The sequence below is a fragment of the Podarcis tiliguerta genome (assembly GCF_965153285.1).
Source record: "Podarcis tiliguerta genome assembly, chromosome: 7".
NCBI lineage: Eukaryota > Metazoa > Chordata > Lepidosauria > Squamata > Lacertidae > Podarcis > Podarcis tiliguerta.
In genome coordinates, this window is record NC_139540.1 from 57,232,033 (window position 1) to 57,247,954 (window position 15,922).

A 15,922-nucleotide genomic window follows, 5' to 3' on the forward strand; every position below is an offset into this window, starting at 1 on the left:
CAACCACAGAGGCTGCATTGTGTAATGAAAGGAAAATAAATCTGTCTCATACAAGCAAGCAGCTACACATAATGCGTACTACTGAACTTGCACATATAGGACAATGTTAGAAACAGTAGTAGGTGTGTATGTTTAACCTGGTTGTGTGCATAGTGGAAAAGACGTAAGGACAGAAGACAAATTTGTGGCCAGCGGTCTTTTATTACAAGCCAGGAATAAGCCATTTTTAAAAGAAACAAACAAACAAATGGCACGATGTTTTCAATAATTTTCCAGGTTACGCTCTTAACTGGAAAAGGGCAGGAAATGTGTATTTGTGAACCAAAACAGCCACAGAAAATTTCGTAGGTCATGGAAAAATTTTGAACTCAGAGGGGGAAAAATCAGACCTGGTTATGATTGAGTAAAGCATTCAATACATGTTCAAGCAATTGCTTGGCTGAATCCAAAGGTCACTCTAAAGACCAAATTCCTAGAAGGAGGCTCAGATTCTTGTTGACAAAAAAAAAACCAACCTTAAACCCCACGTCAAGGTTTATGAGAGGTTAGGCCACCTCGCAAGCAGCTCTGACAGCTTGAGGAAGGCATCTGCTCTTTCACAGTGAAAAATGCTGAAATATTTGTTGATGTATATAAAATATGTGAAAATCTCTGGGTATTCTCCAAATTCATGAAGTTTATCAGCAGCATGCGCCTGGCCATTACTCTAAAAAAATAAGTAATTCAAATCCCTTATATTATAGGGTCACACAAGCAATGATTTACTCATGGCCAAGGAACAAATAATTCAATAAATGTCTTTACAGCTGGTTAAATGCTGAAACAGAATGAGGCATTGAGTAACTGCAACTGCAGCAGCCAAGGAGAACACTCTGTCATATGAGAGTTCTTACACTGCAAGACACCAGAGAACCCGATTGCTCGTCCATTGTTACTTTACCCTTTAATGCCATACACATTTGAGATCATCATATTCCTCAGTTTTCCTGTGCTGATTTGATTACAGAGGATTTGTAGCTTGCGCAATTAATTAAACACAGCTAGGTTTGTGTGAGGTCAAGTGAACAAATGAATCACTGAAGAGAAGGGAGTCCTGAGTGCAGACAAATTTATTCAGAGAACAAGGGTTCTCCAAACAGGAGTCTAACTTAGCCCTGAAAACTCTACCTTCCCATTTTTGCCCTTGCAAAACAGTAATTAATGTCATATTGTGGAATGCAACCTTAAGGTTCTCTAATCGGGGGAAAAAATATCTAATAAGCAGACAGAAATATTAATGCAGCTATTCTGGATAACACTCCATTCTTCTGCTGAGTAATTGGCTAGCATGTCTCTCCTGCAATGTTTCAAGAGCAGGATGGGGGAAAGTATTGACATCTGAATACTAAAATGTTGTGGGCAGGATTCACCAAAGGTGCCCCATCAGCAGACGTCCTGCACAAAGACTTCCCCTGTGAGCTCCCCCAATCTGACTCAGGGGTAGATATAACCCCCAGGACAGTGTGCAGGGGTAGCAGAGGGGCAGTAATTCTGTCTGGCAAATTCTTGCACGGACAGAACGTTTATAATAGCGTGACACTGAATTCTACCCTGAACATGTAATCTCTGTTTGGTTTTTACACAAGAACCTCAAAGTAAAAGCAACTACCGTATTTTTCGCCCCATAGGACGCACCGGCCCATAGGACGCACCATGTGGTTTTTTTTGGGGGGGGGGATAAAGGAAAAAAATTATTTCCCCCCCAGGCGCTTGTGGGGCCAGCAGTGGGGAGAAGCGCTCTTCTCCCCGCAGCCCGCCTTCAGATCAGGTCCAGGGACAGCGGGAAGACGCGATGTGCCTCCCAGCTGTCCCCGGAGCTTGCAGGGCTAGTGGCAGGGTCTCCCTGCCGTCAGCCTCCAAACCACTTCGGGAGACAGCGGGATGGTGGCGTTCTGCCTCCCTCTGTCCCCCGACCTTGTGGGGCTGGCGCTGGGGCTCTCCTGAAGCCTGGAGAGCGAGAGGGGTCGGTGCGCACCGACCCCTCTCGCTCTCCAGACTTCAGCAAAAGCCTGCATTCGCCCCACAGGACGCACACACATTTCCCCTTCATTTTTGGAGGGGAAAAAGTGCGTCCTATAGGGCCAAACATACAGTAGATAAAACTGAAACAACATTAAAGAATACTGTAGTGCTGTTTATTTCTCTCTCTTTGAAAGCAACCACTGAGATTTCAAAAGGCTGGCCCAAGCAATTTTGTACTTGCATTCAGATGGAGACGTGTAGACTTGACCTGCACAAAGGACAAGTCTCACATTAATCTTTGCTAGTCCAAATGGACTAACAGGATCAATGAGAGTAGTCCAGTTAAAATGAGGGACTGTCGAGTCAAAATACCTCTTTTGTCACCCAGGACTTCTTTCTCCACTTCCTATTTACTACAGCAGTAGAAAACCATCACAAGTACAGATCTTGGCAGTCAAGCCACTATAACATAGCATGTCCCCTAACCTCTTAAGCAGGTGTCATCACATCTCCACGCATGCAAATCCCTAACGGCACACAGTGGCTCTCACAAGCAGATATCTACAGCCCACCCAGAGAGGTTAGCAGAGGTTCTCTAAGTGACCAGATGCCCCATCTATTTCATGGAGCAATTTGAGAACCACAGACTATAACTTTAAAGCCATGTGAAAATTTCTAGAAGACTTAATTAGGGTTTTGTTTGGTGTTTGTTTGTTAACCCCGTTTCAGTTGACTTTCTTCAAACAGCTCTTCCGATGCTCTTCAAAACAAGAGGAGTTAAACACTACAAGGAATCAGTTTTAAAACCAGCAATGTTGCACAACGCTTTCTCAGGCCCACAGCAGTGCAATGTGAACAGAAAAGAAGAAGAAAACCAGAAATTTGACGTTGTTTCCTTAGTGGTTTGAGTAACTAATATTCCACAGCTTAAATCAGCACCATAAATACTTAAAACCAGAAAACCAGAAGGAGCGGGGGAAATGCTGAAACAAAAATACACTCTGAAACATTCCCATCTTCGTGGCAGCAAAGTGTAGAGGGAGGATCACTACCTTTCTGCCACCATGACAAATGTTATGTTAAACCCTTTGCTAAGGGAACAGGGGATCCACTACACCCTCATTAGGGAGTTGCACACATTTCCCCCAGTGTGCGACTCTATGGAGGTCATGACAATGAACTCATTCTCCCTTCTTTCTCTGCTTCTGCCTTAACATGGGAAGCAAGCAACACTTGATTTCCCCTTACTACCTTCCCAGTTGACTTCCGAAGCACAAAGATAGCAGTGCAGGTGGAAATCTGTGAGTCCCACACATAACATTGCAGTAAAAGTGAGGAAATTTGTGTTCTCTCTCCCTCTCTCTCTCTCTCTCTCTCTCTCTGCCCGTCTATTGGCTACGTTGGTTGGGGCTGTAGAGACTAACACTGTATGCAAATTATATTATCTAGTTATGTTTTTAAGTGTCAGGCTGCTGTGCTTCAGAGGTGTTGAGTGGGTGGGTGTTTAAAATTCACGTTGTTCTTTGCCCTGTGTCCCCTTACCTGGCTTTCCATGCGGGGAGGGAGTTCTACATTCTGTTTTCCACAATATTTAGATTCCTGCTCTGAGATTCAAAAGTTTAAGAGACTAGACCCAAACTAATCCCTTGAATGTGTGGTTTCTGCCAAGCCTATAACCAAAGTACCAGCCTTTCAAATGATCATCTCAACAATAACTCTAAGGTTTCTCATTTTTAAAATTTCAACAACTAACTTCATTCTATTGATGTGCGTGTGGGGTTTTTTTTGGGGGGGGGACAACAATAAATAGTAGAACCAGAGTTTCCTCTAATCAGTGTAAATGTTGTAATTTACATGTCTTAACATAAATCTTCACATTGCCATTGAACAGACATTGTTCACCAGAAGCCTCCATTTCTTAAAAATAAGTCTGCCTCTGTGTGCCTGTGTGCATACTCATGCTCACCTTCAGGCAAGCAAATTCTTCACATGGGATAGCAGTTTCCAGGATAGCAATGGGTGAGATATGTGATTCAGTTCACCCAATTCACACTTTCCAAAACAATACATGTACATTACACAGCCATCCAATAAAATTCATATTTCTGTGGATTTTTGCTTCAGCCACAGAATGCATAGAAAAATGCATTATTGCGGGGCAAAATGTGCATAAAAATGCACATTTTAGTGAAAATAACACAAGAATATATTACATATAGGGAAATTGTTTTTCCAAAATGGGTGTATTGGGCAGAATTGCATACAGTGGTACCTCAGGTTAAGAACTTAATTCGTTCTGGAGGTCCGTTCTTAACCTGAAACTGTTCTTAACCTGAGGTACCACTTTAGCTAAAAGGGTCTCCCGCTGCCGCTGCGCCACCGCCACACGATTTCTGTTCTCATCCTGAAGCAAAGTTCTTAACCTGAGGTACTATTTCTGGGTTAGCAGAGTCTGTAGCCTGAAGCGTCTATAACAGGGGTCTGCAACCTTTAAGACAAAAAGAGCCACTTGGACCCGTTTCCGAAGGAAAAAAAACTGGGAGCCGCAAAACTCGTCATTATAAAAATAACTTTTTTGTCACTTTTTTATCATTTCTTTGTTTGACCCCTCAGAATTACTCCTCCTCATAGAAATAAACGTTAAATTAACAAGTTACCATTTTGTGTGTGTGTGATCTTCACTCCCCTTCAAAACAGTGACCAGCGTACATGCCCCCTTTCAATGCAGTGACCAGCGTACATGCCCCTTACAATGTAGCGGGCGGGCGGGAAGGTGACGTCGGGACGGTGCGTGACTAACGCACACCCCGCCTCCATGCGACGTCACAGCCAGTACAGCGCCCGCCACAGTGGGGAGTGTCGGGGCGCACAATGCGCCTCCTCCCCTCGCTAGTATCCACCCCGGAGCCGCGGCAAAGGTGTAAAAGAGCCACATGCGGCTCCGGAGCCACGGGTTGCAGACCCCTGGTCTATAACCTTAAGTGTCTGTAATTCGAGGTACCACTGTACTAAAATACGTATATTAGGAGAAATTCACACATGTATTTTCATGAGGACTTTTATAAAAAGATAAAACTGATGCAGAACTGAGCACAAGATACAGAAAAATTAGAAGCGTGAGAGAAACTGAAACTGATAGATTCACCAGTCCCTATTCCAGTATCCCTGACCTGCAAGGATGGTGCAAGCAGTACATGCAGAATGATTAGAGCAGAATATGAAAGACAGTGCGGGGGGGGGTTGCCATTGTGCTGAATCTTCCAGCTGCCTTGCATGAGAAGCAACCACCAAGAATAGCATAAGGGTCTTGCAGAAGGGAGAAAGGATTTCTTTAAAAGCCTTCAGAGGAACTCCTACTAGGGAGGCCAGAAGACTGGGTGGTTAACCACACATACTTCTTTTTTAATTATAAAATACATGAGAATGCTTGTTATGTAGACATCCAATCATACCCAATTCTTCCAGCAGACAGATAGGAGAGCTTTTTGGCAGTAGGCATATTATTAGGAGCTTCTCATACAGGTGTTAGCTGCCTTCCCCCTGTTGGCCTTTCTAGTGGTGTTTTGAATTATTTAGGATGGGGAAGTATAACAGAATTTAAATTATTATTAGTATTAACCAAAAAATAAAAAATGGAAGTTCCAACTCTTACTACTGCCAGCCTTTGCAATCCAGAAAGAATTGGATATCTTGTTTTTGCAGCACACGTGTAATGGTTCCTAAGGGGGTTGCTTGTGCGTAAGCAGGTGCCTATCTTGCTGGCTGGGTGCAAACACCTGGCTGGGCTGCCAAAGTGAACCTCCTCTGTCCGGACAGCCACTCACCCATGGCTGTCTCAATCACTGGCAAATCCGTCAGTGGGCGTTTCTTAAACTTCTTCCAGCAAAGAAGCTCTTTGACGCCTAGTCTCCTCCTACTCTCTCTGCGCGAAAGCCTTCTGCGTAGGGAGGGCGTGGGCAACGGAGGACCCCTAGTCTCCCTGCTGGTCCCAGGCAAGGAGTCATGGGACCGCCTCGCCACTTCCCCCACCTGCCCCCCTTCTCCACTGGTGCTACGCTGATTCTCTTCCCCAGAAGATGGGCTGCTTCTCCCTATCCCTGGACGCCCTCTGGAATCCCTCTGGCTTTCACGCTCTCCCTCCAGTACTGATGGCAGTTCCCTGACAACACGTGAAGTCAGAAACTGAACGAAGCAAAACCCTTTTCAAGGGCAATTGTGCTGATGGCTTTCAGTTAGTTTAAAAGAGAATTAAAAGAGAGGGGAAGGGAAAATTCTAAATTCCACAGCTTCGCCACATCAAAACACAATGAGTGATTACATATATACTTGGCACTGAGCTTACATCACTGTTTGTATGGTTTAGATACTCTAGAGAACAGCCTACACGGCGCGATAGCTTGTTGACCTCATGTAAATGATCTCATCTTGCAGAATGAGATCACGAGAATGTGATCAGCTCTGCTGCATTCATGTAAGTGGTTTTGCAGAGCTGACAGCTCACCCCAACATTATCACTGCTTGGTCACATGGTGGGCAAGGGGGCAGAATAGAACAACACACGTAAACAAAAAGGAGATGTCTCAGCCTTTAAAGGAACCATTTGACCAGCACATTCTAACTACCGTGATGAGAAGCCTCCCCCTAAGGGTCTCTGAGCCATTCATGTGAGCACAGTTAAAACACAAAGTTTCAAGATCAGATCTGGGACTCTATATAAAAACTCGCTGAACAACAATGAGCTCATTGTGACTTCATTCGGGCTGCTAATTCTCTTCAGCCTATGAATAGTGAAAATTGGTTACAAGGCAAGAGTGGGGGGGGGAGAATACCCTCGGTTTCTCACACCTAACTAATTCTCTGCCTCAGGCCTTCCATTGCTGGGGCTGGTGTGCTCCACTTCGTACTGCTGCAGCTTAATTCAGCATTTGGGAAGCATATGGTTGAGGGAGCACTGAAGTCCAATTTTCTAGTTCAAGGTAGGTATCCATGTTCGTCTGCCGTAGTCGAAACAAAATAAAAAAATTTCGTCCAGTTGTACCTTAGAGACCAACTAAGTTTGTTATTGGTATGAGCTTTCATGTGCATGCACGAAAGTATTTTTCAGTGTATCCTTCTGTGTATCTGAAGAAGTGTGCATGCACATGAAAGCTCATATCAATAACAAACATAGCTGGTCTCTAAGGTGCAGTGGCGTAGCGTGGGTTATCAGCACCCGGGGCAAGGCAAGTAATTTGCGCCCCCCCCCCTGCTGCACTGTCCCTCCCCCAGATAGTCCCTCGCTCTCTCTCCGCACCGCACCGCATGCCTGGCACCCTCCCCTCCACAGTAGGCGGCGACCCGGCGGCTCAGATCGGATTCGCACAGCCAGCACTGCAGTGAGAGAGAGAGAGTGAGCCAGGTAGGGGCAGAGAGCTGCGAGTGCGAGCGTGCCCCCCCCCAGATGTTGCGCCCGGTGCGGCCGGGCCCCCCTGCACCACCCACGCTACGCCACTGCTAAGGTGCTACTGGAAGGATTTTTTTTATTTTGAAGTCCAATTTGTTTTCCAAAACCTGACAAAGAGAGACTTTTTATCCAAGAGCAATTTACAGCGTTAATACTGCAGAGGTTAAAGAGGAGGTTCCCTTTTCGTGTATAATGCTTGACATTACAATAGTTTTCAATTCTCAATAGCTGAAGTCTCTCTCCTCTACCCCTTCCATGCAACCACCATCCATTTCTGTAGCTGCCTATCATCTGTTCAGGAGTGCATATACCTGGGAAATATGCAAGGGTAACTTCAGGGCAAATATCAGGCCTTTTGAGCATGGTATGCATGAATCAACTTTGTTTCTGGAAGATTTCCTAGGTGATACAACAATGCAGCAGACAATAGTTTTCACAGCGGCACAACAAACAATGACTTGGAAGGATCTTTGCATTGCAACAGTATTAGCAACTGAAAGGCACTGTCGGCTACTCTCTCCTCTGCTGGCCCCCCTACCCATCTGTAAGCATCCTTTTACTGCCCCAACCCCTTCCCCAAAGAAAGCTTGCTAGCCGAAACGAGAGAAGATAGGTAACATGAAAAGGGGAGTAGGAATTAAGGCAACTGAAAAGGACAGCAGCACAGCACACATGCTTACCTGTGTGTCAGCCTCCTTGCTAGATCAACTCAGTAGGGGATGGACACTGTGTTAGATATATAAGCTAGGTGCCAAGTGGCTCTTTAAAGCAGGGTTACAGTCGCCAAAACAAAATGCCTAGTTGCCATTTTTTCAACACAACTTTTTGGTTTCTGAAATTCATTCTGATTATGCAGATAAAATATAACCAATAGAATTCTACAGGATGTGTGGCTAGAGTGTGAAAACAGTCAAGATCCAAGGATCCCCAGGCATGCACCTCTAGATGGTGGAGACGTCAGGCACCATCCTGATGCACGGGCATCTTCACTTGGTTGCAAAGTGGCCAATTTCGAAAGCTGGGGGCACACCAAGCAAAGTTGGGGCAAAGCCCCTGCTGCAACTCCTATTCATACCAAGCCAGGGCTATGAATCTGAGGAGAAGAAGCCATCAATATTACATTAGTTGCATTACATTGGCTCCATTTACCCCTCATTCCAACTGTCAGGACCAAGCTGCTCCTTCCAGTCTTCCAGCTCCCCAACCTAAGCCGTGTAAGTACAGGATCCCAATAGTGGCTGTGAGAATGGCCCCATCCTATATCCCACGTAACCTTCTTTTCAAAGGACAGTCCTTATTTGAAGTGCTATCAGAGGACGGTCCCCCTTTACAAGCAGAGCTTGATTTGAAGCTTTCCGGTCCAAAGGGGGGGGGGAATAATTGTAAGAAAGGAGAACAGGAGTCTTGAAGTCACCCATCAGCAACACTAGGACACCAGACTGAGCAGGCACACAGATAAAAAATCAGTCACAATCTTCCCTACTACAGTGGCATGCATTGTATTATTATTATTATTGCATTACAGCAATTATTTCCAAAACTGCATCTACAGATATATATTAGTACATGCTGATTTTATGGGAAGCTGCTTTCCTTGTTTTTTCTCTCTTTTGGCAATGTGTATGTGTCCCCCAATACTTGTCAAAACCTTGGAGTCCATTTGTGGCCAAGACAAGGAGTGAAGGCTAAGGAGTTACTGGCTAAGGACTTGGTCCTGGCTCTGAACCTGATGCTGATGGCCAGCGGACCACTGAAACCAATGCTGGCAGGCAAGAACCACTGAACCAGAGCTCACAGCGTGAGGGACTATAGAAGTGCAGACAGGTCCCTCATGGGTGGTGAACCAAATGCCTTGCATGTCACCTTGCAACAACAGGAAGTGCACCAGGTGGGGGATCATAGAACACAGAAGGGCCCAACTTCAGGCCAACAATGACAGACTAGGCCCATGTTTACTTTCAACCCTTGTTGGAAAAAGTTGCTAACTAAAAGTCCTCTTTTATGCCTTCAAGTGGACTTCAGCCATGAAGTCACTGGATTACATAGGACTGCATACTCTCAATCTAATCTTCCTCACAGGGTTGCTGAAAGGGTAGCATGGGAGAAAGGCCACGTACACTGCCTTGAGTTTGGTGGGGAAAACAGGGGATGAAATTGTGACACACTTATAAATGAATGGAGCAGCAAGGATTCAAGTTGCATAGAAGAGTCCTGTGTACACTGATGATCTACCAACGCAGCTGGTCCACTACAAATGGCATCACCTGAACCATTTTTATTTTATCCCAAATGAATAAGCACTGCACACACAGCTTCATGCACCACAGGGTGCTGTGACTTACTATTTCCAAATTGTAAAGCGGTTGAAAATGTTCAACAAGTGGAAAGAAACCTATTGTTTTCCCAATCTCCAGCAGTTCCCTTGACTCATGTCAATGTTATCATTGTACTATTGGAGCTGACAGGTATTGGCAAGAAAATGAGAGTATGGAAAGCCATTAGCCTGTGTCTGATTTGATACCCTTTCTTTTGTTGAATGGAAAAGAACAGCACAGTGCAATTCTGCACTATTACAGTAAGTCAAAAACCTGAAAACAATTTTATTTTTTGAAAAGTACTTTCCCTAGGTTTTCCAAACTAAGAAATAATGAGACCAATTTCCATGGCACATCATGCTACATTTTCCAGAAGTACAACAAATATTTACTGTAAACAAGCAGCAGGCAAATTTCAGTAACGATTATTCAGGGAAGTCATAACCAACCTTTTCACCATTATTTTCCTTTTTTTTTTTTAAACCAAATGACTTTTCCTGTTGCCCTGAATCATGGTGTATAGAAAACAAGCCTGAAAGATTTTAGCAACAGGAAAGAAAAAGATGCAGGAGGTTTGTTTTGCCAGCAGTGAATATGCAAACCTCACTCTCTGGTTCCCTACACCCAAAATACTTTTGCATATCCTGCCTCGTGTGGGAAATGTTCTGCAGCTGCAACCCTGCTTTATCCAAGACTTCTCTGCCTGTAACATCAATTTTGAGAGGAAGAAGACAGTACCACATTGTAGGCACGTAAAATATGCCACATAGGCATATATGCCAAAGTTTATCATAGGCACTTCAGTTCTCACTGAAGTACTTAAGAGCATGATGGGGATGTTTATGAAAATAATCTCCAAATTATTTCCCTCTTGGGGTGTCAAACTATTACACACACACACACATACACACACACCCTCTCTTAATTCTGTATCTAGGTCTTATGCTTCCAAATGTGCCCTGGCAACAGATGCCTAGGAATCATACAGTTAGAAGCTTGCCTTGATTGCTTTTGACTTTGCTCACAGTCCAGACATTTTCATTTGCTTGGTCTCACATTTCCAGTCAGATGGTTCTGCCACTACGTTGCACCATGCTGACCTCCCTGCTGCCTTGCCCCTCCACCTCTCCCTCTTGGTAACCTGCAGCAACACACGACCTTGAGAAGCCTGATCAAGCACTGCAGTCCCATCCCTGCCACTGCTGGAAGTAAGTCTCACTGAGTTCAGTTGAGTTTACTGCAGGTCAATGGGTAAAGGACTATAGCCTTAAACTGCAGAATTTACTAACTTCCAGTTAGCAAGTCCTATCGAACTCAGTAGGACTTACTTCTAAGTAGATATTGTGCCATTAAGTTACGAAACTATTAAAATTTTCTGCTAGTTCATTTTCAGCACAAACTATTATTTGTACTCTGGGGATAGGAGGAAGTAAGGTCAGGGGAGAATATGAACTGGGATTAGGAATGGGAAAGAGGAGTTGAGTCAGTCCCCTCCGACTGAATTCCCCTAAAAAATCCCAACGTTCCAGGGAACACGATAACAACTATTGGATTAGACTACAGGGTTGCCATGAATTAGCTCTCCCACCAGCAATGTGGGTGTAACAAAACTGGGCTACTTTGCAGAGTGGGTTTAACCAATGTTCTCATGTTTCCTTACAGGAGAAACAACTGGATTTGTATTTGTATTGGCTAGGTGATTTTCTAAATATATAAAACTCACAAGTGTCAAGACTTGAACAGGAAACTTCCAACTTTGCTGCTATCTTTTGCATAAGGGTGGAAATGTTCCTACACCATAACAGCTACACAAAACTTCTGGATTTCTGAATTGTTTTCTAGGAACAGCAATCGCTTTGCCACCAAGGACAACCGGGCAAGGCGGGGCAGGGAGAGAAATAAACCAAGAAGCCCTTTCTTCAGACAATGGGTGTGTCAGGCTCTTGTTTTTATCTCTATGGATTACAAACATCTACCACTGTTTTGACTGTACTCAGTAGCTAAGAACCCTGATAGTTGATAGCAGGCTCAGTTCTCAAAAAAGCACTGGAAAGGATACAGCCTGCACATTTTGCCTCCTGTTTCCGCTTCTGTAAGGGCTGGAGACTTTGGCCAGAAAATGAAAGGTGGGAATCTGTGGGATTCTAAGGAGCAAGGCTAGAATTTGGGTAAAACCCAGGAAATGAGGCAGAAAAATCTGCCTTTCGCAGAGCCAGATCATCTAGCGCAATACTGTCGACCCTGACTTGCAACAGCTCTCCAGGGTTTCGGCAAGGGATTTCTCACAGCCCTACCTAAAAATGCTGGGGGGTGACCCTGGGACCTTTTGCAAGCAAACCAACCTTTAGCCATTCCCCAATAAGCTTAAAAACACATCTGGAGGCAGGCCTGCCCAAATGTGCACAATTGATGTCATTTCACGTCGTAAGATAATCTTCATGATTTCTCTATATAGGCAAAACCGTTAACTTGGCACAATGTGACCAAGCCAGTTTTTTAAACACCAGAGAGGTGTGGCATCATGCAGAAATGGTTATAAATCAGGCATGCACTATGCCTATCCTCACTGCCTTAAACCACCAACTGCACAGCTCTTCTAAAAACCAGGAGGTGAGGCAGGATTGCCTTCTTAGTGGAAAAAAGAGAGGAGAACAGGAACATTGTCAGCTGCCACCCAAAAGGATAAGAGAAGTGAAGGAGAACAAAACTCAGCCACACTGTCATTGGGGAGCAGATGGCAGGGATACACAAAGCCTTTTAAGATGTAAACAGGGTGGCCCTCAGGATAAGAAGGAGGAGGCCTCCATCAGCAGCTGCTGGCTCTTCTGGTTGTGGCAGAGGCAACCTGGTAGAGAGAGAGGGAAGAGCATTTTCTATAAGCCACTGGTCAAAGATCTTGGAGGGAATAAAGAGGCAGCTGCACAAAAGGGAGTTTGTGTGCATGTGGCTGCCCTGGTGTCAACTAGGAAGGTGCATCCATCTATACACATGGCCTCCAACATTTACCTGCTGATTTTTAATGATGCGGGCAAAACATCTCAGAAAGATGCAAGTCTTTCCACTGCATTTGTTTTGTCATCACTTATGATGTAACTTTTTGCATTAGTCATCCTGTTCAGTAAACACACTGGCCCAGGATAGACTGTGTGGTATCAAGGTCAGTCACATAGCACATTTCAAAAACACATCAGCAGTTACTGTAAAACACCCGGATATGGTTATCTGTTTACCTAAGGAGAAAGTTTAGAATCAGGTCAAAATGCCCTTTTTGGTGGTACAAAATGTCGGGGGGGGGGGCGAGTTGGGGCAGGTGAGAGGGGGTTTGATGTTCAGTGAGAAAGGAGGATTGAAAGCTCTGTGGAAATTGCTACTCCTATAATATCAGGTAAGCTTAGAACTACTCAGTGTAGTTTGTGACAATGTGTGAGGTGGTGAGCAACTTTCCCACACTTTTCTCACGCATTTTGAAAAAGAATATATGCCAATGTCTTCCCAGCCCCCAAGGCTTCCTCCTATCAGCCAAAAATAGGCCCATCATCCAAATAAGCAAAACAAAAAAAACATGTTTCATAAATAGCATCCCTCTCCATTTTTGAGATAATCCTGTGAATTTATGAGCTGGTTTTGGTTTTGAGTTTTGCTTACACTGGACATTATTTTGATGTTATAAAAAGAAAAGCAGCCTAGACAAATATTATCTCAAAAATAAGTTAATATATCCTGAGCAGGCTCCTACTATACTTCATGTAAAAAACAACAACAAAACCACCCTCAATTTCCTTGAGCAAAATTTCTACCATCTAAACTCGTGCTGGATAAATGAAGCAAAAAGTTATGCAATCATGTGTCCTAATAAAACTGCACTAGCAAGGCGCCTTTCATTTAGCATCAGTGTAATAAGGACAACAATTCATATGAGATGGCTTTCCTTGATATTACTAACCCATTGCTAAAGGGTACGTAGTCTTAGTCCCGGTGTTCTTAATCAGATACCATCTTTGTTTCTTTAAGATTAGGTCTGAAACTAAGACAGCCCATATCTCTCCCTCTCTCTTGAAAGAGATCAGTCCCAGTTGGTTCAGATCTAGGGTAGCTTGAGAGCTACATTCCCCTGTGAGCAACCTTCTGGGGACTGCATGCCCATGATGGTAAAAAAAGATAAAAGAAAAGGACCCCTGAACGGTTAAGTCCAGTCAAAGGCGACTATGGGAGTGGCGCTCATCTCGCTTTCAGGCTGAGGGAGCCAGCGTTTGTCCACAGACAGCTTTCCAGGTCATGTGGCCAGCATGACTAGGTCACATGACCAGGTCATGTGGCCAGCTGGCACGACGGAACACCATAACAGAAACCAGAGCGCACGGAAACACCATTTACCTTCCCGCCACAGCGGTACCTATTTATCTACTTGCACTGGCATGCTTTCGAACTGCTCGGTTGACAGAAGCTGGGACAGAGCAACGGCAGCTCACCCTGTCACAGGGATTTCAACCGCCAACCTTCTGACTGGCAAGCCCAAGAGGCTCAGTGGTTTAGACCACAGTGCCACCCGCATCCCTGTATGTCAGAAGTGGGGTGCTGGGCAGGACGAGAGGCAATGGATGTGAGACTCGTACATTTTGTACCATAAGCTACATCCAACCACACAGAGGTTTCTACACAAACACCTCTCCCCAGCATGCATGCAGTCAAGCATGAGAAATCATCACAGTTAAAGGATACAAACTAGCTAGATAAAAACACTCAAAAAACGGTGAGGGGTATGGCCTGAAGAGAAAGGGGTGCATGGTCTGGGAGAGTCACAAGGGTTGGAAAGAAAGGTCTGGAGGGCTGAATTAACAGATACAGAGTGATGGAATTCCCAGATTTTGATGGGTTCAAAATTCACCTGGGCACCAAGGTGGCATCTGATGTCTCCAACATCTGGAGGTGTATTCCTTGGATGTTGACTGTTTTCACACAGTAGCAACACATTCTGTAGAATTCCATCCAATGAATTTCAGGAACCAAAAATTCATACAGTCATACCTCGGGTTACGAATGCTGTGGGTTGCGCATTTTCGGGTTGTGAACTGTGCCAAACCCAGAAGTACTGGAACGGGTTACTTCTGGGTTTCGGCACTTGTGCATGCACAGGATCACAAAATGACATCACGCGCATGCGCAGACGCGGCGCTTCAGGCTGTGAACGCTGCAGGTTGCAAACGTGCTTCCTGCACAGATCACGTTCACAACCCAAGGTATGACTGTATTGAAAAATATGATTTTCGAGGCATCTGGCCCCAAAATGGTCAACTAGGCATTCCATTTTGCCAAATGTAACCCTGGTTTAAGGAGCCATTTGGCGCCTAGTTTATATATCTGAGTTTCTAACACTGCCTAGAACTAAGTTAATGAACGAAACATAGTTATGTAGTAAAGTTCAACTATGCAGTAAAGTTGTGTCACAAGACATGAGGAAGGCAGCTTACTCAGTAAGCCAGAATACAACAGATTCTAAAGATTCCTTTTGCTACGGGGTTAATAAACTCAGAACCATATGAGTGGTGATACACAGGTTATACCTTTACAAGAACTTACCATGATCCCAAGTGATGAGGAGAATGTTGCAGAGGACACCCCCAGTGATAATGCAAAAAGTGCATGCTACCATTACATGCTCTGTGTTCACCTTTGTGTGAGAAAACAGAGGCCTGAATGGGCTGAGCTTGGTGCACATGTGCTCAGTAAATACACCCAGTTCCTGAAAAAACATCCCATGTGGGTTCACTGCAGATTTAATACATGTACATGGAAATGACTCACAAAAACAGTGGGAGGAAAAACAATAGCAACAAAATAATCAACAGTAATGGGTTTTAAGCAAGCTGTCACATGAGCCTACAAGAAGAGGGTGGGGAGGTGTTGCATCAGAATTAAATTCTAAGGGCACAAAGAAACATGAGGTTTAAGACTATGAAGCCATTTCTATTTCCAACCAAGCAGAAAGGCACTATTCAGCATATTTGCACCAGAAGAGGATTCAAAACCAAACAAAACACCATCGTGCCATCTCAGCAGCAGACACAGGACCCTGATCCGTGCATGCATTAGGAAAAGTTGGTAGAGTACATTGTACCACTACAGGCTGCAGGTGGGATATAGCATTTTGAACAATCTTGCAAGT

General features: G+C 44.5%; 1 protein-coding gene across 27 annotated transcripts in view; it reads right to left on the bottom strand.

Moving 5' to 3' along the window:
• LOC310681456 (uncharacterized protein) overlaps positions 1-15,922 on the bottom strand; it is a 370,382-nt gene that overhangs the window by 158,711 nt on the left and 195,749 nt on the right. Inside the window, exon 4 of one of the 27 annotated variants that reach the window (XM_083449237.1) lies at positions 8,419-8,537. The exons of 25 other annotated variants lie outside the window; for them this stretch is intronic. In XM_083449237.1, coding sequence (XP_083305363.1) covers positions 8,510-8,537 — 28 coding nt within the window. In that variant the 3' untranslated portion in view covers positions 8,419-8,509. Of the gene's footprint in view, positions 1-8,418; positions 8,538-10,227; positions 12,605-15,922 lie in introns of those variants that run through there. One more of the 27 variants, XR_014513286.1, reaches the window with a different exon arrangement.